Raw genomic sequence first — 22,515 nt, 5'->3', positions numbered from 1 at the left:
AGGGACACTTAAAGGGCCACTATCGCCCAAAAAGTAGGCAGTTCAAATTATAAACAACATATTTTTCTTATGAAATCTTCGTGCGTGACTAGGGGAGTTTGATTAGGGGTGTGGCAGGGGTGTGACTTAACCACTTTAAAACCACCAGTACGAGTTTCTACGCTCCTGTGTTTACATAAATATAAACAAATAATAAACACTTGGCTCTGTTTTTGTAGCCCCTTTTCTGTTAAAACAAAACTCTTGTAGCAACTGTTGTGTTTTCATTCTGAATCTGTGGCCGCATTAGTAAACACATCAGTATTGCATAAAAGACGAACCCTCCTTTACTCCAACTTTCCCCTCATCTGCTGCGCTGTGTTAATTGGCCCGAACCCCTGGCCACTGCACTGCCGACGCACGGAAAAAAAAACCTGACATTTCCTGTATTTAAGAACAACCTCATGCGAGGAATTCTAGAGACGAAACAAAGAAAGTTCACCACGGACAGGGAGAGAAACCCAAGCTGAGCAGCCGAAACAGCCGTCTGAAGTGGCAGGAGCCTGATTGGACTTGTCAGAGAGAGGATAGATCTTCATTTTCTTCCTTTAAGATGTTACGCAGCAGTGTATTCCTAATGTTATTGTGTTTGAGCCAATTCCCCAGCAGCCAGGCCAGAGAGAAGGTGAACGGGAAGAGAATCGCTAATGAGGTGTCTGAAATGGAGAACCACATTTTGTCGGAGGAGCAAAAGATCGACTTAGAAAACCTGAGAAAGGTGAGACTAGTTCGGGATCGTTACAACATTTAAAGGACAACTGTAGTGAGAGGGATATGGAGGCTGCTTTATTTATTTCCTTTTAAATAATGCCAGTTGCCTGGCAGCCCTGCTGGTCTGTTTGGCTGCAGTAGTGTCTGAATCACACCAGAAACAAGCATGCAGCTAATCTGTGTCAGAGCGGACTGTCAGAAACACATGATCTGCATACGCTTGTTCAGGGTCTAAGGCTAAAAGTATAAGGGGCAAAGGATCAGCAGTATGGCCAGGCAACTGGGATTGCTTAAAGGGAATCTGAAGTGAAAATAAATGTATGAAATAATGAATTGTATGTGTAGTACAGCTAAGAAATAGATCATGAATAGCAAAGAAACAAGTCATATATTGTTTCCAGTACAGGAAGAGTTAAGAAACTTCAGTTGTTATCTACGCAAAAGGGTTTCTCTGAGCAAAATTGTGCCTATACTGATAGCCAGGCTGGTCTTTCATAGGGCAATGGTCTAGGGCCCCCAAACTGGTGAGCACTTACCTATGCGGGCATGCTGATATTACTTAAACCTGCTCTGTGGCTAGTACCTCAAATATTGTATGGAGGTCTTAAGCTCATCATTTAGAACAAACACAAAATCACTGGTACAAGTAGTGTACATTACATTATTGAATAGAGCCTTTAATTTAAGAGGGAGAGGAGGAACTAGAAGCCAGGTGTAAGGATCCGCTCAGCTGGCTGCACAGGCAGACAGCTGTTTGACCATTCCTTGTGTCTGAGGGATGCAGGTCTCTGGATAAGAGACCTGGCTTTGTCTTGCAAGTTCCAGACCTGCTCTGCTGCTGAGGGATTTGCATACATTGGTTATGCAAATCATCTAGCTGCTGGCAGTATAAAGGTTGGGATCACCCACAATCCTTTGCTGGTCATTCCTTCAGGGTTTGTTGAAACACTCCTAGAGTGTCAGCCATGCTATTTCTTGTTAAAGTTATCTTAGAGTAATTCTTGGAACTGTACTAGGCAGTTTCCTAGTGCAGTTAGATTGCCTATCTGTTTTGTCTGTCTGTTGCGATTGTCCTGTCCCAGCGGTGGTCGACAGGAAATCGTTCTGTTTGTCTGGGTGCTAACCGGGGCAGCGGTTGCTACCGGTAGCCCCTTCTGATCTGTCTTGCTTGGATCGCACTAGTCTTGCGCTAGCGCTGTGGATCCTTCTGTTCTGTTTTCCTGGATCGCACTAGCCTCTAGCGGTAGTGCTGTGGATCCTTCTGATCTGTCTTGCCTGGATCGCACTAGCCTTGCGCTAGTGCTGTGGATCCTTCTGTTCTGTTTTCCTGGAGTATAGCTGGAGCAGAGGTTGCTACCAGCTATCTCATCTGCCTGTCTTGCTTGGATCGCACTAGCCCCTAGCGGTAGCGGCTGTGGATCCTTCGTAGCTTATTCCTGTTTTCCGTTTGTCCGTCTTGTCTGAGACGAACGCTTGCTGTAGGCTTGGTGAGGTAACGATAAGCAAGCGCTCGCGCTCTCTGTTTCGTGTTTGTCTGTCGGTGGTTAGTTAGGCGTGCTTGTCTCTGTTGTGCTTAACACATGCGGAGACTGTGCTGTAAACGCGTTCGCTGTTGCGAATGAGTGCGGTGTTCGTGTTTAGTTAGCGTTTGTTATTTTCGTTACTTCTCATTGTCGTTTGCTTTGCCTTTGCTCCTCTTGTGTTCTGTTCTGATCTGTCTTGTGTCACTTCTGGCGATCGCCCTTCTCGCGATCGCGTTCCTACTTTTGTTTCTGCTGATGTGTGTTCACCGTCGCAGGGTCGCGACTAGATTGGTGAACACACATTCATCCTGTACCTGTGCTCTTTCTCTTTATGGGCTGTTCAGCCCTGCATTGTCTTGAACTGTACAATCCCCATCTGGCATCTGTGGCCGTGCAGCGGTTGTACTCGTCTGCACTCCACAGCGCCATCTGCCGGTGGGAATTGCCCTCTACTGGTGCTTGCACCAAAGCTGGGTTCCCCCCTTCATACGCTTGTGGAAGATTTCCGCCGTGTCAGCGCACGCCTTGTGCGCTGATCACGGAGATTATTCCGCATTTGTTACACCAGGCTAGCAAATATAAGCTACTACCTGATAATTATAGGCATTTCTAGGAATATAAAGTGCTGTGTACAAATCTTGTGGGTGAAAGGGGTTTTCACAGCTCGCACAGAATTTCTGACCTCGGCCTCGTTCACACTAGGGATGTTGCTGTACGCTTTTACCAGCGTGTTGCGCTGTGCGCTTTGCTAGGTACAGCTTTCTCCATTGATTCTAATGTAACAAGTTCACATCTATGCGCTTTGTTAGTCCTCGTTCAAACTAGGGACGTTGCTGTATGCTTTTTACAGCACTTTGCTAGGTACAGCATTTTACATTGATTCTAATGTACCACGTTCACATCTATGCTCTTTGTTACTGTCCGTTTGAGAAACGTGGTGTTGCAGGCATTTCTGTGCACTGCGCTGCGAAGCACACAGCAATGCAAGTGAATGAGTGGACTTTTCTAGGGCAGAGAAGTGCATAGCGATGCACTTTGGAGATGTGTTTTTTACCCCAATTAAAAAAAAACAAAAATTATTTTCAAATGAAAACACATTTTTATTGGCAACTGCCACATTAATAAGCAAAACATGCCAAATAAAAATGCGTTCAAGCACGTTTAGGGCTCCATCATTAATGCAGACTGGCAATGCGATCGGGATGTAGCAATGCAAGTGAATGGTTGCACTTTTTAAGTGCGTAGAAGTGCATAACAATGCGCTTTGGAGATGCGTCTTTACCTCTAATTTAAAAAAAATGTAACTTCTTGCCAACTGCTCTACGCCAGTGGTGCTCAACCTTTTTTGGCCTGAGGGCCGAACTTCAAATCAAGAAAAATCTCGAGGACCGGCACACATACATACAAAATTTCGATGTAAAACGTTTAACGTTTTTCTAGTAACAGTTAACATGGTGTTGGAAATGGAAAGAAAACGACAATATAAGAATTGTTGTACTCACCATTTGATGCACATTTTCTTAATGAGAAGTTTGCGGCTGTTTTTCAGAAACCAATTTCTGGATATTTGGCTCCAAATTTGTAACATTTATTCTTAATACAGATTAATGCAGCAGTGGTATCAGAGTCCAGTACGGTACCTGGGTGTATGCACAGGGCAGATTAATGCAGCAATGGTATCAGAGTCCAGTACGGTACCTGGGTGTATGCACAGGGCAGATTAATGCAGCAATGGTATCAGAGCAGAGGCGTAGCTAGGGCTTTTAGCGCCCGGGGACAAAGACTATTAATGCGCCCCCTAAGGTGAAGGGTGCGCCGCGCCAAAAAGGGGCGTGACCCCATATTAATTGTGGGCGTGGTTATGGGTGGAGCCAAATGTACAGGAAGGTAGCAGGCTCACGCTCACCCACCCTCCCTCAGTATGTACCTTCCAGCATGTTCCAAGACAAATTCAGCAATCATGAGCCCCCCCCCCCATCAAGACAAATTGAGCAATCATGAGGCCTCCAACATGACCAACTCAGCAATCATGAGGCCCCCAACAAGACAAATTTAGCAATCATGAGGCCCCCAACAAGACAAATTCAGCGATCTTGAGAACCCCCAACAAATCATGAGGCCCCCAACAAGACAAATTCGGCGGTCATGAGGCACATAAATAGACAGCATTTCACATAAATAGGCAGATGCCCCCTTAATATGGTAGACACCTCTCACCTGGCAGCAGTTCCCCAAAATACACTCAATCTGACAGCAGTGGTTCCCCAAAAATAGGTAGCCCCAGGTCTATAGGTGTCCCCAGAATAGGTGGCCAGCAGTATAGATGTCCCCAGAATAGGTGGCCAGCAGTATAAATGTCCCCAGAATAGGTGGCCAGCAGTATAAATGTCCCCAGAACAGGTAGCCAGGGGTAGAGATGTCCACAGAACAGGTAGCCAGGGGTATATGTGCCCAGTATATGTAGCCAGGGGTATATGTGCCCAGTATATATGTAGCCAGGGGTATATGTGCCCAGTATATGTAGCCAGGGGTATATGTGCCCAGTATATGTAGCCAGGGGGTATATGTCCCCAGAATAGGTAGTCAGGTGTGCCCCCAGCAGGAGGGGACCAGCGCAGTGGAGGGAGGCCATCTCCCCCCTTCCCTCACCTTAGGGGGCTCTCCCTCCCTCGCTGTCCCCTCCAGAAGTAATGTCCGGGTGGCTGGCAGCGGCGGGCGGAACTTACCTCAGTCTCGTCACAGCGAGCAATGGATTTGCCGCTACTCTGGTCTGGTCCAGACCAGAGCAGCGGCTGCGGCACCCGACTACCCTTTCTTTTCCTCAGGGGTGCTTCTCCTAAGCAGCCAATGGCCTGGACAATACCTCCTCAACCCACAACAACCCCCTTCCTTTCCCCAGAAAGCATGCTTTTTAAAAAAAACAGAACACACACACACATACATACTCTGACACAAATACACTTTGAGACACACTGTAGGTACACAAGCTCTGGCACACAAATTGTGGACACAAAGACACGCACGCTCACACTGTGGGTACACACACACAGTACACACACACACACTGGCACACACATACACACAAACACTTTGGTACACCCACACACTGTGGACACACACACTCTGGCACACACACACTGTGGTCACACACACTCTGGCACACACTGTGGGGACACAAAACACACTCTGGCACACACTGTACACACACATACATACATACACACACTGTACACACACACACACATACTCTGGCACACACCACAATGTACACACATTGTACAATGCCCCCTCCCCCCATCTCTAACCTCCGCACGATCCAACAGCCCAAAGAAGAAGAAAAATACTTTACCAGCGCAGACAGCCTTTGAAGTTTCCTCTTGAGGTGGGGGGACATCCCACACTCTCTCTCCAGCTGGAGCTGTAGCAGCGCGAAACAGCTGAAGCCTGCTCCCTGTCTCGCCTCTCCGAAGATAAAGCTCATGCTTGAGCGGCTACACTCTACCTAGAGAGCCCCGACGGAAGTTTACGCACACCGCCCCTTCCCCCTGACTGTCACAGGGGTTGTAATGCCGACAGAGTCGGAGAGATGTAGAGAGTGGGGTGGCATCGCAGTTGGGATAAGCGGGCGCGATGTAGCATCCGATGCACAGCAGGGCCGGATGTGGAGTGGGGGCGGCAGCGCTATCCCCAAAAAAAACAAACAAACACGCAGCTCAGCTGGGCGCCCTTGGGGACCTAGTGCCCCGGGGCACATGTCCTACCCCGACCCCCCAGTAGCTCCGCGCCTGTATCAGAGTCCAGTATGGTACCTGGGTGTATGCACAGGGCAGATTAATGCAGCAATGGTATCAGAGTCCAGTATGGTATCTGGGTGTATGCACAGGGCAGATTAATGCAGCAATGGTATGAGAGTCCAGTATGGTACCTGGGTGTATGCACAGGGCATATTAATGCAGCAATGGTATCAGAGTCCAGTACGGTACCTGGGTGTATGCAGTAATGCGCACGTGGTCTGTAGTGTGCTGGCTGAGGAGGCTGTCAGCTCTGCTGAGGAGGAACAGAGGCCTAATTACCCACACGTGGCCTGTAGTGTGCTGGCTGAGGAGGCTGTCAGCTCTGCTGAGGTGGAACAGAGGCCTAATTACCCACACGTGGCCTGTAGTGTGCTGGCTGAGGAGGCTGTCAGCTCTGCTGAGGAGGCACGGAGGCCTAATTACCCACACGTGGCCTGTAGTGTGCTGGCTGAGGAGGCTGTCAGCTCTGCTGAGGAGGAACAGAGGCCTAATTACCCACACGTGGCCTGTAGTGTGCTGGCTGAGGAGGCTGTCAGCTCTGCTGAGGTGGAACAGAGGCCTAATTACCCACACGTGGCCTGTAGTGTGCTGGCTGAGGAGGCTGTCAGCTCTGCGTGTGCCCCGGTGTCTGCCCGCGGTGTCTGCCCGTGGTGTCCTGCGGAGGAGGAGAGGATCGGGTAGTATTGCGTACTATCGGTACTCGGCAGGTATTGCGTCTCACGCATACACCAGCGTGTGCTCTGTATTCAGCCCCAGGTAGCGCTGGGATAGTTAGAAAGCCTCGCTCATTGGTTACTGCAGGAACCTTCCTCCAATAGGAATTAGGTTGATTTCTAACTATACCATGCGCTACCCAGGGCTGAATACAGAGCACACGCTGGTGTATGCGCGAGACGCAATACCTGCCGAGTGCCGATAGTACGCAATACCACCCGATCCTCTCCCCCTCCGCAGGACACCGCGGGCAGACACCACGCGGGCCACAGAAACTGGCTTCGTGGGCCACAAATGGCCCGCGGGCTGTAGGTTGAGCACGGCTGCTCTACGCCGATTGGTGTGAGCAGTACGGCAGCCCCGCCTTCAGTCTCCCAGCGGCGAACGCCGCTCGGAGACTGTTAGATGGCGAAAACACCGTCTATTTAGTTAGTACTGGGGACAGCCGTGTGACACGGCTTTCCCCCTGGGGGGCACAGGAGCGATCGGCTGTGATAGGCTGCCGTTGGGAGGGAGGGTGGTTAAAACAAAAAAAAAATAAAGAAAGAAATTTAATAAAAAATAATAAAATAAATATTTATTAAAAATAAACATTCCTGGGGGCGATCTGAGCCAACCAACAGAAAGCGCTGTCGGAGAGAAAAGGGGGTGGGGAAATCGCTTGTGTGCTGAGTTGTGCGTCCCTGCAGCAAGGCCTTCAAGCTGCAGTGGCCCAATTTGTCAAAAAAGGCCTGGTCACTGGGGGGGGAGGGGGGGGGGGGTTAACACCGTGGTCCTTAAAGTGAACCTAAAGTCAGGGGAAAAAAAATGAGATTTACTCACCCGGGGCTTCCCTCAGCCCCCTGCAGCCGATTGGTGCCCCCGCAGCTCCGCTCCGATGGTCCAGGACCCACCGGCGAACACTTCCGGTTTGGCCGTCACCGGCCCACAGGCATGGGAACGCGAGTGATTCTTCGCGTTCCCAGCCTGTATATCGCCCCCTATGCTGCTATTGCGGAAGTGTTCGCCGGCGGGTCGTGGACCATCGGTGCGGAGCTGCGAGGGCACCGATCGGCTGCAGGGGGCTGAGGGAAGCCCCTGGTGAGTAAATCTCATTTTTTCCCCTGACTTTAGGTTCACTTTAAGTGGTTAAAATTAAAAAAACCATTGACAACTGCTACATCAAATAAGCAAATCGTGCTGAACAAAAATGTGTTCACGCGTGTTTAAGCACATGTAAAATGCACGGGTCCGCTTAAAAAAAGCGCACCCCAATGCACTGCAACACGTTATGAAATGCTCATCAACGCATGCGTTTTTCATCATGCACTTAAATACGTTTCTGAACGCACCCAATGTGAACGAGGCATTAAAGAACTTACGATGTAAAAGGCCTAAAAAAAGTTATGTACCTCATAGCAATTGCAGACCTCAGGACAGATGATCAGCGGCTTCCTTTTCACTTTGCTGCACTCTTATCTAAATCCAGCTTTCATTGCAGTGCCTGACCTTCCCCAGGTTCGCCTTATCTGATGGCGTTTAGAATCGTTGCTTTAAAAATCAGCAGACACAAGTAGCGCTGAATGAGCGAGGACGTTCCCTGCACATTTCAATTAATCATAGCTCAGTGTTACTCGTGTCTGCTGAGGAGCCGCGGCTGATAGGCACTGCTAGTAGTCATGTGGGTGGTCATGTGGGCACTCCAGTAGATCAGAGCACTGGGAGAGAGGACGGCCCGCGGACAGAGCTAAAAACCTGCGCAGCCGCACTAGCGGCTCGGCAAACTGTGCAGGCGCTGGATTTTTAAAGCGGCAATTCTAATCGCCATAAGATAAGGCAACCCTGGGGAGGGTTGGGCACTGCAATAAAAAGGTGGATTTAGATAACAGAGCGCAGCAAAGTGAAAAGGAAGCCGCTGATCGTCTGCCCTGAGGTCTGAAATTGATGTGAGGTCCATAACTTTTTTTAGGCCGTTCAAATCGTAAGTCCTTAACATGAAAGTAGTGTTATGAAAGAAATAACATAGTCCCTTGTCTGTAGTTTTTGCTAGGTGACCTGGATGTGACTCTGCCTCCAGAGGATCCTCCTGTGCTGCCTCCAAAAACTGAAGCCAAGTTATCTTTCAATATCACCTTAATATCTGTTCCCAAGAAGGAGGAGAAGAAAGAGGAGAAGCTGCAAGTAGAGGACAAGGAGAAAGAGGTGCAAGTGCAGCAGACAGAGATGGGTGAGGACCAGGGTGAGATGCAGAAGAAGGCTGGCGAGGAAGAGGAGGATGAGACGCAGGAGAAGGAGGTGGAAGAGGAGGAGGAGCTGAAGAAAGAGGTGGAAGAGGAGGAGGAGGAGGAGAAGGTACAGAAGAAGAAGGTGGAAGATGTCCAAGAAGAAGATAAGATGGATGTTGGTGATACAGTAACAGGAGCAGCAACCACAGCACAAGTACCAACCACTGTACCCGCAGATGACAACTTATCATATATCTGTAAGTGTTCACGCCACTGACGCCAGGTCTTCAACATGCGTACATACAGATATTCTGGTTTGTTTTAAAAGGAACCCGAGGTGTAAGACCTGTGGAGGCTGCCATATTTATTTACCCTTTAACAATACCAGTTGCCTGGCCGTCCTGCTGATTTTTCTGGTCAGTAGGGTCTAAATCATACACCTGAAACAAGCATGCAGCTTATCTTGTCAGATTTGTCATAGACATTAGGGATGCTCATTTGGATCCCGCGGAAGTGAAATTTCCACATTTCCGATCAGAAATCAGCATATCTGATTGGAAATCCCATTTCTGCGGAAATACTGCAACTCTGCAATTGTTGCCCAATCACAGAACTCAGAAGCATTGGACTAATCAGAGAATGCAAAGTCAACTCGGAAGTATGTAGCCAATCAGAGAATGCTAAAAATGACCAAAAAAAGACTCATTGGAAAATGGGAATCGGAAACCCGCAGAATCGGTAGTAGGCATTGGCAGAAATTGGAATTTCTGCGAAATCAGAAATCAGAGTTTCCAAAGAATCGGAAATCCGCATTTCCGACCATCCTTAAAGAGAACCCGAGGTGTGTTTAAAGAATGTTATCTGCATACAGAGGCTGGATCTGCCTATACAGCCCAGCCTCTGTTGCTATCCCAAACCCCACTAAGATCCCCCTGCACTCTGCAATCCCTTATAAATCACAGCCGTGCTGTTAGGCTGTGTTTACATCTGTAGTGTCAGTCTCAGCTGCTCCCCGCCTCCTGCATAGCTGCGGTCCCTGCCCCCATCCCTTCCCTCCAATCAGCAGGGAGGGAAGGGATGCAGGCGGGGACTGGAGTTCTGCAGGAGGCGGGGAGAGCAGCAGACTGACACTATAGAAATAAACACAGCCAGCTCTGACAAGCTGTTTGTCACCAGCGTGGCTGTGATTTATGAGGGATTGCAGAGTGCAGGGGGACCTTAGGGGGGTTTGGGATAGCAACAGAGGCTAGGCTGTATAGGCATATCCAGCCTCTGTATGCAGATAATATTCTTCAAACCCACCTCGGGTTCTCTTTAAAGAGACTCTGAAGCGACTTTAAAAATAGCTTTTTAGCTTATATTCTACATGGGCATGTTTGCCCCAGCTAAAACGCAGCTATCCCCCAAATCCCCCCTGCAAAATCCACAACCAACTTGGTCGTAGATTTTGCTCTTCCTGGAGGCAGAGCTAATGGCTGCAGCTCTGCCTCCATGCGTGTCTATTAGCAGCGGATCTCCGCCTCTCCCCCGCCCCTCTCAGTGAAGGAAGACAGAGAGGGGCGGGGAGATGCAGCAATCAGCGCTGATAGACGCGCTGAGAGGCAGGGCTGCAGCCATTAGCCCTGCCTCAACAGGAAGCGAGCCCCGGACACCACAGAGGGGATTTGGGGGGTAAAGACCCCTCGTTCAGCCGCAAGAGAGCGGCGTTTTAGCTGGGGCAAACATACCCATGTAGAATATAAGCTAAAAAGCTGTTTTTAAAGTCGCTTCAGACTATCTTCAATAGACATTAGATCTGCTGCATGCTTGTTCAGGGTATATGACTTAAAGTATTAGAGGCAGAGGTCAGCAAACCAGCCAGGCAATGTGCATTAGTTAAACGTAAATAAACATGTCAGCCTCCATATGCCTCTCACCTCGGGTTCCCTTCGAAGCTACTAAGATAGATATAGAACAGGACCGTAATACCTAAATGGATCCAGTAAAATGCCACTCTTTATTTCACAACAAAGCAGGACAGACTAAAATGGCTGACGCATTTAAGACAGCAATGTGTCTTTAGTCATAGATGCTAACACTAAAGACATATAGAGGCTAAGACTAAAGACACATACCCTCTTTCCCTGAAATGAAGACATCCCCTGAAAGTAAGCCTCAGTAGCATCTTTGAGCATGCTTGAAATATAAGCCCTACCCCCAAAGTAAGCCCGAGCTGCAGTAAGGGGAACAAGTATGGCAACTTGTGTTTCTACCAATGGTCTCATGGGCAGGACCAAGGCACTGTCATTGGGCCAATCACAGCAGAGGAAGAGGCGGCACAATGGGGAAGACACGTAGCAGAGGAGCTTGTGCGTTCATAGAAATATAAGACATACCCTGAAAATAAGCCCTAGTACAACATTTGGAGCAAAAATTAATATACCGGTAAGACATCGTCTTATTTTCAGGGAAACACGGTAGAGGCTAAGACTTAAGATACATAAAGGCTGAGACTAAAGACACAATGCTGTCTGAAACATGTCAGCCATTGTTGTCTGTCCTGCTTTAATGTGAAATAAAGTAGTGGAGTTTTATTGGAGCCACCGATGTGTTGCAAATACCGCAAGTTCTAACTATCTGTGTAATTTGCCTTTGAGGACAGGTCTTTTTCAGCACCAATGTGATATTTTTGGAGTATGAGCAGCATAGGAGCGGTGACCACCTCAGCCAATAATCCACTGTGTGTACAGAGTCGCCGCCTCGGCCAGTGATTATGCAGCTTGAAAATGGACCAATGGAATGCTGTCACGGTTCAATCTGATTAGTCCATTTTTAAGCTGCATAAATTTGCATAAAGAATTGCAAGGGATTACACTTTTCTGAGCCCACATGTAATGGGCTATATACTGTATTGTTACTGGGGACACCAATTTAACCACTTGCCGACCAGGGGAATTTTCACTGATCGGTGCTGCGTGGGCTCTACAGCCCGCAGCACCGATCAGCAGTGCAGCAGGGCGATCAGACTACCCCCCTTTTTTCCCCACTAGGGGGATGTCCTGCTGGGGGGGTCTGATCGCCGCCGGCCATTAGTGGGTAGCGGGGGCTCCTCAAAGCCCCCCTCCGCAGCGTTTTGTGCGCTCCCTCCCCTTACCTCCCTCTCCCTTCCTGGGCTGCGCAGGACGGATATCCGTCCTGCGCATTGTGGGATAGGCTTCAGCCTATCATATGCCGGCGATCCCCGGCCAATCAGAGGCCGGGGATCGCCGATCTGACTTACGGCGCTGCTGCGCAGCAGCGCCGTATCATGTAAACAGCGGGGATTTCTTCCCCGCCTGTTTACATTTTGCCGGCGAGCCGCTATCGGCGGCTCTCCGGCTGTTCACGGAGACACCCCCTGTGAACTGACATGGAAAGGCCGCTCGATCGGCCATTTCCATGGTAACCCGCAGACGACCAGTTTACGCCAATCGGCGTTAGCTGGTCGTCAAGAGGTTAATAGGGGCACAAGCAATGGGCTTTCCATAAATAGGGGCTCAAGAAAGTGGTTACACACTGAATGGGAAATATATAGGTAGCCAAGCATGGGGGTCAGAGCCGGATCATCCACAAGGCAAACCTAGGCGGTTGCCTAGAGACTAAGCAGAGTCTAGTGATCTGGTAGATGCTAGCTCCAACCAAATCTTACTAAAAAAAAGTTACTGTATTTTTTGAACTACAAGACTCACTTTTTCTCCCCCAAAAGTGGGGGAAAAAGTCACTGCGTCTTATAGTCCAAATGCAGGGAGTTCCAGACTTGTGAACGCCTGCCAATGCGAACCTCCAAACAGCCGCAATGTTGGGGACTCCCTGTACTGTGCCCATGCAGAGGAGGACACGGGGACAAACAGAGGACACAGGGGGACACAAAGGGGCATAAAGGAGGACACGAGGACAGAGGCGGACCCAAGGGGGACAGAGGCGGACACATGGAGGACACAAGGGGAACAGAGGAGGACACAGGGAGACACAAGAGGTGCAAGGGGATATGAGGTACAAAGGGGCATAATCCACAAGATGCGCCTTCACCATGGATGCACCAAGTTTAGTATATATTTTTCCCCTGGTTTTTTTCCTCTAAACCTAGATGCGTCTTATGGTCAGGAGCGTCTTATAGTACGAAAAATACGGTAGGTGACCATCAGCGGTGGGCAGAAACTGCAATCTTGCCTTTCATGTTAATTTACCTCTGATGGGGGTTCCACATCTGATGAGGCTCTTTCAATGTAAGTAAGAAAATCCCACTCCTTATAACCCCATGTCTATTTGCTGCAGTTGTGCCCCCAGCAATACATCCTACAAGCTGCTAAATAACCTGTCTCTATCCTCTGGCTGGAGATAAAATAGCTTTTTGATTTATTTTCACCATCTCTGAGTTGGAACTACCACCAGTAAACATACAGTACTATATTTGGATTGATGAGCTTAAAATGCATAAGTAGACTCCATAACAAGAAAAAAAAATAATTATTGATTAGCTCAAGGTTAAGCCGCGTGTGCAGTGAATTATCTTAGATGAATAAAGGGAGAGAATCCCCCTGTATATAAAAATGGCAGGACCTAGAGATAAGTGCTCAAATGCATGCAAATGTGTATTCGTTTTTTAGGCTCAAAAATTATAGGAGCTCTGAAGGTGCTAATTATCCTATATAATAAACCATTGTGTCCCTGCATCCTCATCTGTCCCTGTGTCTGTGCCTTTTTTTGCCGGCGCACATGCTCGGCACGCGGTCACATTTTAGTCAGTACGGGAGGATGGGGGCGGGGGGAGGAGGGGCATGTGTGCAAGTGTCGCGGGCGTGCGGGCGCTTACACATCGTGGGCATGCGCAGCAAAAATATAATTTTGCCTACATAAAACAGAAGGTATTTGCAGTAATTCAGCTTTAAGTGAGCAAGTGTGGTTTCCCATGATGCATCACTCCCAAATAATATTATTATTTATATACCTTCGACATCTTCTGCAGCACTGTACAAATTATCATGTCTTGTCACTTAATTGTCCCTCAGAGGAGCTCGCAATCTAATTAATCCCTACCATAGTCATATGTCTATGTATTTATCATGTAATGTATGTATCGAAGTCTATGGCCAATATAGGGGGAAGCCAATTAATTTATCTGTATGTTTTTGGGAGGTGGGCGGAAACCAGAGTGCCCAGAAGAAACCCACACAGACACGGGGAGAACACACAAACTCCTTGCAGATGTTGACCTGGCTGGGATTCAAACTGGGGACCTAGTGCTGCAAGGCGAGAGCGCTAACCACTATGCCACCAATTATTTCTTTGTGCCCCTAGAAGCCAGACACACATCCAGAACCACTAGTATATAGTGAGCCCATAGCTTATACATTTTACAGAGCCACATCAACCCAACATGCATACAACATATTTCTGACTTTCTGGTCCATCAGGGCATGGCGTGGACTGACTTGGCTCTATGCAATAGGGCTTGGACACCAGCGTTTCTCATTCAGAAACCAGGACTAATCCAATGACTGGGAAGAGGCTTTGATACAAACACATCATAGGGCCCTTTCAAATGGATAGCTGAATGGTGGGTCTATTATGCTATCCAGCAGTCCAACGGGGGAACAGGAAAAAAAGGGCACAGGAACCCATCTGGAAAAAGGGAGTCGTCATGGACAACCATTCTAGAAGCTGCGATTTGCGGCAAAGAAGGGAAGGGCCCTCCAGGCGCTTGAATTTCTTTGTTTGATGCAAATCACAGCTTTGGTAGGTTAAGGTTAGGAGAGGGGGGGGGTTAAGTGTTAGGCGCCACAGGGGTTAAGTGTTAGGCACTACCTGGGGGAGGTTACAGGTTAGGCATATGTACAGGGTGGTCTTAGGGTTAGGCATCGCTAGAGGGAGGGCTTAGGATTAGGTATTGGTAGAGGGAGGTCTTTGGGTTGCTAGGCATTGGTAGAGGGAGGGTTCTGGGTAAGAGTAGTGTTAAGTTAAGACATAGGGCTTGATTCACTAAGACAAATAGCACGCCTTATCAAAGTTAACATGCCTTATCAGAGTAGCATAGCAAACTTATGCCTTCTAATTGGCAATGACGAGAACTCCACTCGTCCTGCCCTGAACCCCTGCGGGTTCATAGTGCTCGCTGTGCTACTCTGATATGGCGTGTTTACTTTGATAAGGCATGTTATTAGCCTTAGTGAATCAAGCCCATTGTATGGTATTGGATTACCGACATTTGGAATTAAAGTAGACCTAAATTCTTGCACAGGACAGAAGGAAAACATGGAAAAATCCACCCTGTATGTATTTAGAGAGTTTAGCCTGTCTAGTTCCCCCTCATCTCCGAGTAATCAAACTCTCAGCTGTATCAGCACAGGAATGTGGCAGTCCTCGTCAGAGCAACTAATTTGTAAAACCAGGATTGGCAACCCTATGTCTGCTTCCATGAAAGCAGAAAGTAGACAATGTGCAGATATATTCCATTTGTATCAGCTGTAACAAAGAAATGTTTTTCTTTAAAGGTTATTATGCTATTGCTCATCTTTTAGAGCAGAGAGGAAGTTCTTTTCATTATGTGCTGTGCAAGAGTTCAGGTCCGCTTTAAAGCATGATGCTGCAACCACCATATTTGACAGTGGGGATGGTGTGTTCAGAGTGATGTGCAGTGTTAGTTTTCTGCCACACATAGCGTTTTGCATTTTGGCCAAAAAGTTCCATTTTGGTCTCATCTGACCAGAGCACCTTCTTCCACATGGTTGCTGTGTCCCCCCACATGGCTTGTGGTAAACTGCAAACAGGACTTCTTATGCTTTCTGTTAACAATGGATTTCTTCTTGCCACTCTTACATAAAGGCCAACTTTGTACAGTGCATGACTAATAGTTGTCCTATGGACAGATTCCCCCACCTGAGCTGTAGATCTCTACAGCTCGTCCAGAGTCACCATGGGCCTCTTGACTGCTTTTCTGATCAGCGCTTTCATTGTTCGGTCTGTGAGTTTAGGTGGATGTCCTTGTCTTGGTAGGTTTACAGTTGTGCCGTACTCCTTCCATTTCTGAATGATCACTTGAACAGTGCTCCGTGGGATGTTCAAGGCTTTGTAAATCTTTTTGTAGCCTAAGCCTGCTTTAAATGTCTCAATAACTTGATCCCTGACCTGTCTTGTGTGTTCTTTGGACTTCACTGTGTTGTTGCTCCCAATATTCTCTTAGACAACCTCTGAGGCCCTCACAGAGCAGCTGTATTTGTACTGACATTAGATTACACACAGGTGCACTCTATTTAGTCATTATCACTCATCAGGCAATGTCTATAGGCAACTGACTGCACTCAAAACAAAGGGGGCCGAATAATTATGCACACAGCACTTTGCACTTATTTATTTGTAAAAAAAATGTTTGGAATCATGTATGATTTCCGTTCCACTTCTCACATGTACACCACTTTGTATTGGTCTTTCATGTGGAATTCCAATAAAATTGATTCATGTTTGTGGCAGTAATATGACAAAATGTGGAAAACTTCAAGGGGGCCGAATACTTTTGCAACCCACTGTAGTTGCTGAAGAAATGTACTGCTCTGTGTTGTGTTTGTTTTGCCAGATCAAAGTGTCTAATTAGTTCTTATCTGCAGCTCCGAATAGACCTCAGGAGCTCTGCCAAGGCAGCACTCCCCTGGTGAAAAGTGGGGTTTAACCGTTTCATTGCTCCCTGCAAAGTTACAGCAAGTTGAAACTTCTTTTTTTTAGGATTTCCATAAGTTGTAAAAAATATTTTTTTTCCATAAAAGTTATCATGCTGTGGCTAATCTTTCAGAGCAGAGAGGAAGTTCTGAGTTTGGTTCCACTAGTTGCACTTGAACAGTGACATTTCCAAGGTTACCTTTAGTAGAACGCTTGTCCATCCCTACAGATCAGAACAGTGGGTAGCAGTGCTCCAGCCCCCCAGGGGGCCATCTAAGTAAGTCAAAGAGGAAATGCCTCCACGGTGCTTATATAAGATTGGGAATGTTCAGCGACTCACCTTCCTTGCAGAACTAGGTCATCCTCCAAGAACACGCCACAAACCACAGAGCCAGCGGCCCAGGCTCTGAGGTCACCAGCATCCTCTGATGAGCCACAAACAAGGATAAAACTCTGTTCTCCGGGCATTTCATTTTCTCCAGCTAAGCTGGTAAATAGCGCAGAGGGGGGATCGGCTTCTCTGCACAGCCTGTGGAATTCGCTATCTTCGCTAAGAAGCACTACAGGGAGTTTGGTTTTTGCAGCGTGCCTTGTGGAATTCAGCATTACATGATCTGCCTGCTGTGAATACAAATAAGCCGCAGAGAGCAGATTATATGGCTCCAGACTGATGTCCACGGATGTCAAACTTGACAAACTGTCACCGCCAGTCTGGGTTTAGAATGCAACAGCCTGGATCCCAGCCACGGGCTGAAAACGAGAGAAGAAAAAAAAAACACCCACTGACAAAATCACAAATCACATGAATTTTGGCTAAAACTTATAGTTTGCGAAGGCAGCAAGAAATGTTCATCTCTATGGTATTAAAATGGAACGATGACCGATAAAAATTAATGTATGAAGAGTTATGGAAGGCTGCACCGCTTCCTGAGTCATGGAATTTCCGAACAGCAACAAGAATTACAATGAGGGTTACATTAAAGTGGGCTGACACTCAGATTTCATCTATGGTCTAAAGCAGGGGTCTGAATCTGTGGCTCTAGAGCCGTATGTGGCTCTTTAGCCATTTTAGTGCGGCTGTAATAGCGGCTGGGACTGACCGGCCATTTATGCTACCCCCCCCCCCCCCCCTCGTGTAGTTGCCAGTTGGTGCAGCCCAGCCCGCCAAGCTTTGCAAAACCCTCTATCTCCTCCCCTCTGGACCAGCAGGGGTCCACATGTTTTTTTTTGGTGTACATTCAACTTATATAACAGGAACAAATAGTAACTGTACAATAAACCATGTAGATCTCTGCTGGTTCTTGCAGTTCCACGTAGGCTGAATAATATTGACTGGCCAACTTTAGACCTTTTAGCACTGTACTAGTTATAACTAGTACACTGTTGAAAGGTCTAAAGCTAGCCCACTGTCACCCCATGAGTCGTCCCAATGTCACCCCATGAGTCGTCCCAATGTCACCCCATGAGTCGGCCCAACGTCACCCCGTGAGTTGGCCCAGTGTCACCCTGTGAGACGGCCTAGAGTCACCCTGTGGGTCAGCCCAGTGTCACCCACCATTATTAATGCAAGGCTGTGTCAATGTGGGAGTTATTCTTTATTATTGCAAGGCCTTGGCAGTGTGGGGGCTAATCACTATTGATGCATGGCTGTGTCAACAACTTTTGGGGCTATTAATTATCAAAATTCCAAGGAAATGCAAGGTCATTCTTCACATTTAGGCCTCTTGCACACTGCAAGTGATTCCGATTCAGATTCCGCTTTTTAATCGGTTTTTACATCCGATTCAGATTCCGATTTGCAGTTTGCTCCCTGCACACTGCAAATCAGAATCTGAATCGGATGTAAAAACCGATTAAAAAGCGGAATCTGAATCGGAATCACTTGCAGTGTGCAAGAGGCCTTAATGTGAGTATTGTCATACTTCTATTTAAAGAGACTCTGAAGCGAGAATAAATCTCGCTTCAGAGCTCATAGTTAGCAGGGGCAGGTGTGCCCTTGCTAAACCGCCGCAATAGTGCCGCTAAACGGGGGTCCCTTGACCCCCAAACCCCCCACTGCGTCACTTGGTCGCAGACTTGGTCGCTCATGGAGGCAGGGCTAACGGCTGCAGCCCTGCCTCCAGTCGTGTCTGTTAGCGGCGCATCGCCGCCTCTCCCCCGCCCCTCTCAGTGAAGGAAGACTGAGAGGGGCGGGGGAGAGGCGGAGATACGTGCTGACAGACGCGCGTGGGGCAGGGCTGCGGCGGTTAGCCCTGCCCCAACCAGGAAGCGCTCCCCCGCATTACGGAGGGGATTTGGGGGATCAGGGGCCCCCGTTAAGCCGCGGGATAGCGGCGGTTTAGCAGGGGCACACGTGCCCCTGCTATCTATGAGGTCTGAAGCGAGATTTATTCTCGCTTCAGACTCTCTTTAAATGTGAAATATCATTTTAGGTCATGATATAAGATTATTACTATGATATCTGGTTTTATTTAATGTCAGTAGCTAGTTTAAACAGACTCCTAAAATATTGAAAAGAAATCTGGCTCTCAAAAGAAATCGTAATCGTTGTATTGCTGATCTTTGGCTCTTTTGATGAATGAGTTTGCAGACCACTGGTCTCAAGCATTAAACTAATAGCTAAGAGCATAATATTGGTTCTAAGTTACTGGAAGGGTTAATACTCAAACTTTTCTGTTTACATTGAAGCTAATTGATAAGATTACCCTTGCCATTCCAGAAGTATCAGATTGATTTGAGCTGTACTAAGCTGTGCGAACAATACTGAAACGTTTCTGCTGTATCTAGGGGGATGCAGAGAACTTACTTTCTTTTACTTGCTCAGTAGTTACTTAATTAGAAGTGAATCTGATCATTTGCCCTAAAACCAGCAGTGTTGTCAATTAGCTTGAATGAAGTGTAAATATGCCTTCAAATGACATTATGCCTCGTTCACATCAGGGCCGTTTCTGTGCGCTTTTTACAGCGCACTGCCCTGTGCGATCAGCAAGGTATTTACTTTCCCATGTAACTAAATGTAGCTGGTTCACATCTATGCGCTGCGCTGAGCAGCGTTACAGAAACGTAGGGTTGCATGCATTTCTGTGCGTTGAGCTGGAAAGCGCACATCAATGCAAGTGAATGGGTGCGCTTTTTTAGCGCATAGAAGCGCATGCGTTTTTTACCCCTAATTGGAGAAAAAAATACATTTACATACAAAAACAAAGTTTTATTGACAACTGCTGCTGGTACAACAAGCAAAACGTGCTTTAAAGAAGCGCAGCGCAATGCACAGAAACGCGCACTAAAGCGCGCACAAGCGCATGTGTTTTTTACCACGCGCTTTCACACGTTTTTCAGCGCAGCAGATGTGAACGAGGCCTAAGACCAGTCTTATACTGTTTCATATTCATTTTTTACTGTGCTTAATGTTTTAGATCTAACATTTAGTTTTGAGTATCATACCACTTTAAACCTTATAATGCCCAGGTCCATTTTAGGATTGATCCACACTGTGTTCTCGCTGCATAACACGCGCATTATAACGTGTGTGAACTTCAAAAGTTACTTTGTGCGTTACACTATTCATGTTAATTTAAAGCCTGCATGGAGCGAGATAGGATAAATGTGAACAGGCCCATAGAATTGTATGGGCAGGGGGTTTGCATGCAGAATTATTCTGCAAGGCAAGAGATGGAGGCTCATGTGCAATTAGCTTTTTCTCCTGCGTTTTCTCATAGGAGATAACTTTTAAACTTCTTTTTCAGCACTTTGTTACCAAAAAGTAGGAGAAAAAGCTCCACTAAAATTATTTTCAGTACTTTCTTTCTTGCTGGTGGCTTAGAATGCATTTTCTTGACAAGGTGTGAAAATGTCACCTAGGAGAAAAAGCAGGAGAAAAAGTTAATTGCGTATGTGCTGTAGTGTGAAAGGAGCCTTAAAATGGATTTATACTATACTAGTGGACCTAAGCCTTAAAGAGAACCAGAGATGAAGCACCCTCATGTATTTTATTACATTTATCAGTGGGAACATGACAGTAAACACCTACCCTGCTTTTAGTTTTATTCTTCTCAGTCTAATCTATCTGTTATCAACTGTGATAAGAATCCATCAACTATTCAGTCCAGGTTTGACCTGGAATCATTATAGCTGAGTCACTCTCTTCTGTGGAGTCTTTTCAAGCCCAAGCCTTCCCCCTCCTGGCTCAAATTTCATGCTTTACATACTGAGAGCTGTGATGAGATGGGAGGGGCTGCTGCTGCAGGAAAAATCTCTGTCTAACAGACAAGTGTGGCTGTGTGATCTGTGTGCTCTGTCTGTGCAGCCAGTCATCATTATTATCTACTGTATGCAGTTTCATTACTATGAGAGACACTTCCTACAGGCAGCCACAAAGCATACCAGAATATGAAGTTGAAAGCACACAGATGAAAGCCTACAGCAGCCCTTCTTGTCTATAGTCTCATATAGCCTAGACAGCACATCCAGAACACCTCATAACCTGGAAACAGAAGGAATATGAGCCGGCGGTCATATTGGATATTTCCTGGAGCAATAATGGATAAAAAGCACTCAAAAAGGCACACCAGAGTGGCGAAATTATCGGGTAGAGCATTTATTCTTTACAAGCTATCAACTGATATGTTTATTTTGTGTGAATCGTTCATCTCTGGTTCCCTTTAATATAACGGGCTGTAGGCCTCCCTCACAACCCGCCTCCCCTCCCGCCCCTGTGACCCCCATCGCAGCCGCATGTTGGCGCGTCCACGCTCGCCCGCACACACACACGCACGCCCACACACCGCGCTCACACAGGTCCGCCCTCCTAGCCCCGTCCTCCTCCTGCTCTAACTGCCGGTGGCATGCGCAGTACGCAAAAGCACGGTCGCAGGTACACACAGGAGGAGGACGCAGGGAGACAAGAGTTTTATTGTATAGGATTACGTATAAATCTGTGCACAAAACCTGCCCTACCTACCTACATCTCAGAGCTTGTTCACAGGTATACACCAGGTCGCCCCCTCCAATCCTCCAACGACCTTCGCCTCACCACCCCACGCATCTCCCACTCCCATGCCCGCCTGCAGGATTTCTCAAGAGCCGCCCCCACCCTCTGGAACACCCTTCCACCACCCATCAGACTTGCTCCCTCTTTCAACACATTCAAGCAAGCCCTCAAAACCCACCTCTTTATGATGGCCTACCCACCTCCTACCACACAGTAACTCTCTACTGAATGTTTCACAGCCCCACCTAGTGTTTCCACCCCACGCTTTATATTGTAAGGCTCTGGCAGGGTCCTCCACTCCCTAGTGTAATCTACAGGATCATGTGTTCCTGTCCTATGACAGCCTGTACTTGTATTACTGGGCCTACCTAACCAGCCCATATTGCATGATCATGTATTTTGTACAATTTGCATGTATAACCTTGTTCTATGTTGTATAACCTTGTTATGTCTGTCATCCTTGTATCATTGTATATATTTATTGTCCAGCGCTGCGTAATATGTTGGTGCTTTATAAATACAATAAATAATAATAATAAAATAATAATACACAAAATTAAAATCACAAAAAGTCACTTTTGGATACAAACTGCTTACTGGGGATGGTAAGTGAGATGTAAATAGTTTCAAGTTGATGAAGAATTATTGAAATTTATTGAAGGATTTATTGAAATTTGTATGCAAATATATGCTGCTTGAAAATGGACCAAGCATATCCCACCTTGACTTCACTTGATTCATGTGTTTTCAAGCTGTGTCAATTTGCATAATTTTGCATTGAATTATTTGCATAGCATTGACTATCTCTACTGCTTGATTTCAAGGCTCAACAAACTTGTTGTGTTGCCTAGGTGATAAGTGCTGCGCATGTG

General features: G+C 47.1%; 1 protein-coding gene across 1 annotated transcript in view; it reads left to right on the top strand.

Annotated features, from left to right (window-relative positions):
* The first annotated feature begins 300 nt into the window (after positions 1–300).
* The window catches only part of CLEC11A (C-type lectin domain containing 11A), a 43,762-nt gene continuing 21,547 nt past the window's right edge, over positions 301–22,515 (top strand). The window contains exons 1-2 of the mRNA XM_068241407.1: positions 301–757; positions 8,801–9,242. Coding sequence (XP_068097508.1) covers positions 593–757; positions 8,801–9,242 — 607 coding nt within the window. The 5' untranslated portion in view covers positions 301–592. The remainder of the gene's footprint in view (positions 758–8,800; positions 9,243–22,515) is intronic.

Source organism: Hyperolius riggenbachi, chromosome 6 (assembly GCF_040937935.1).
Source record: "Hyperolius riggenbachi isolate aHypRig1 chromosome 6, aHypRig1.pri, whole genome shotgun sequence".
Lineage (NCBI taxonomy): Eukaryota > Metazoa > Chordata > Amphibia > Anura > Hyperoliidae > Hyperolius > Hyperolius riggenbachi.
This window is presented reverse-complemented; position numbering and strand designations above follow the sequence as displayed.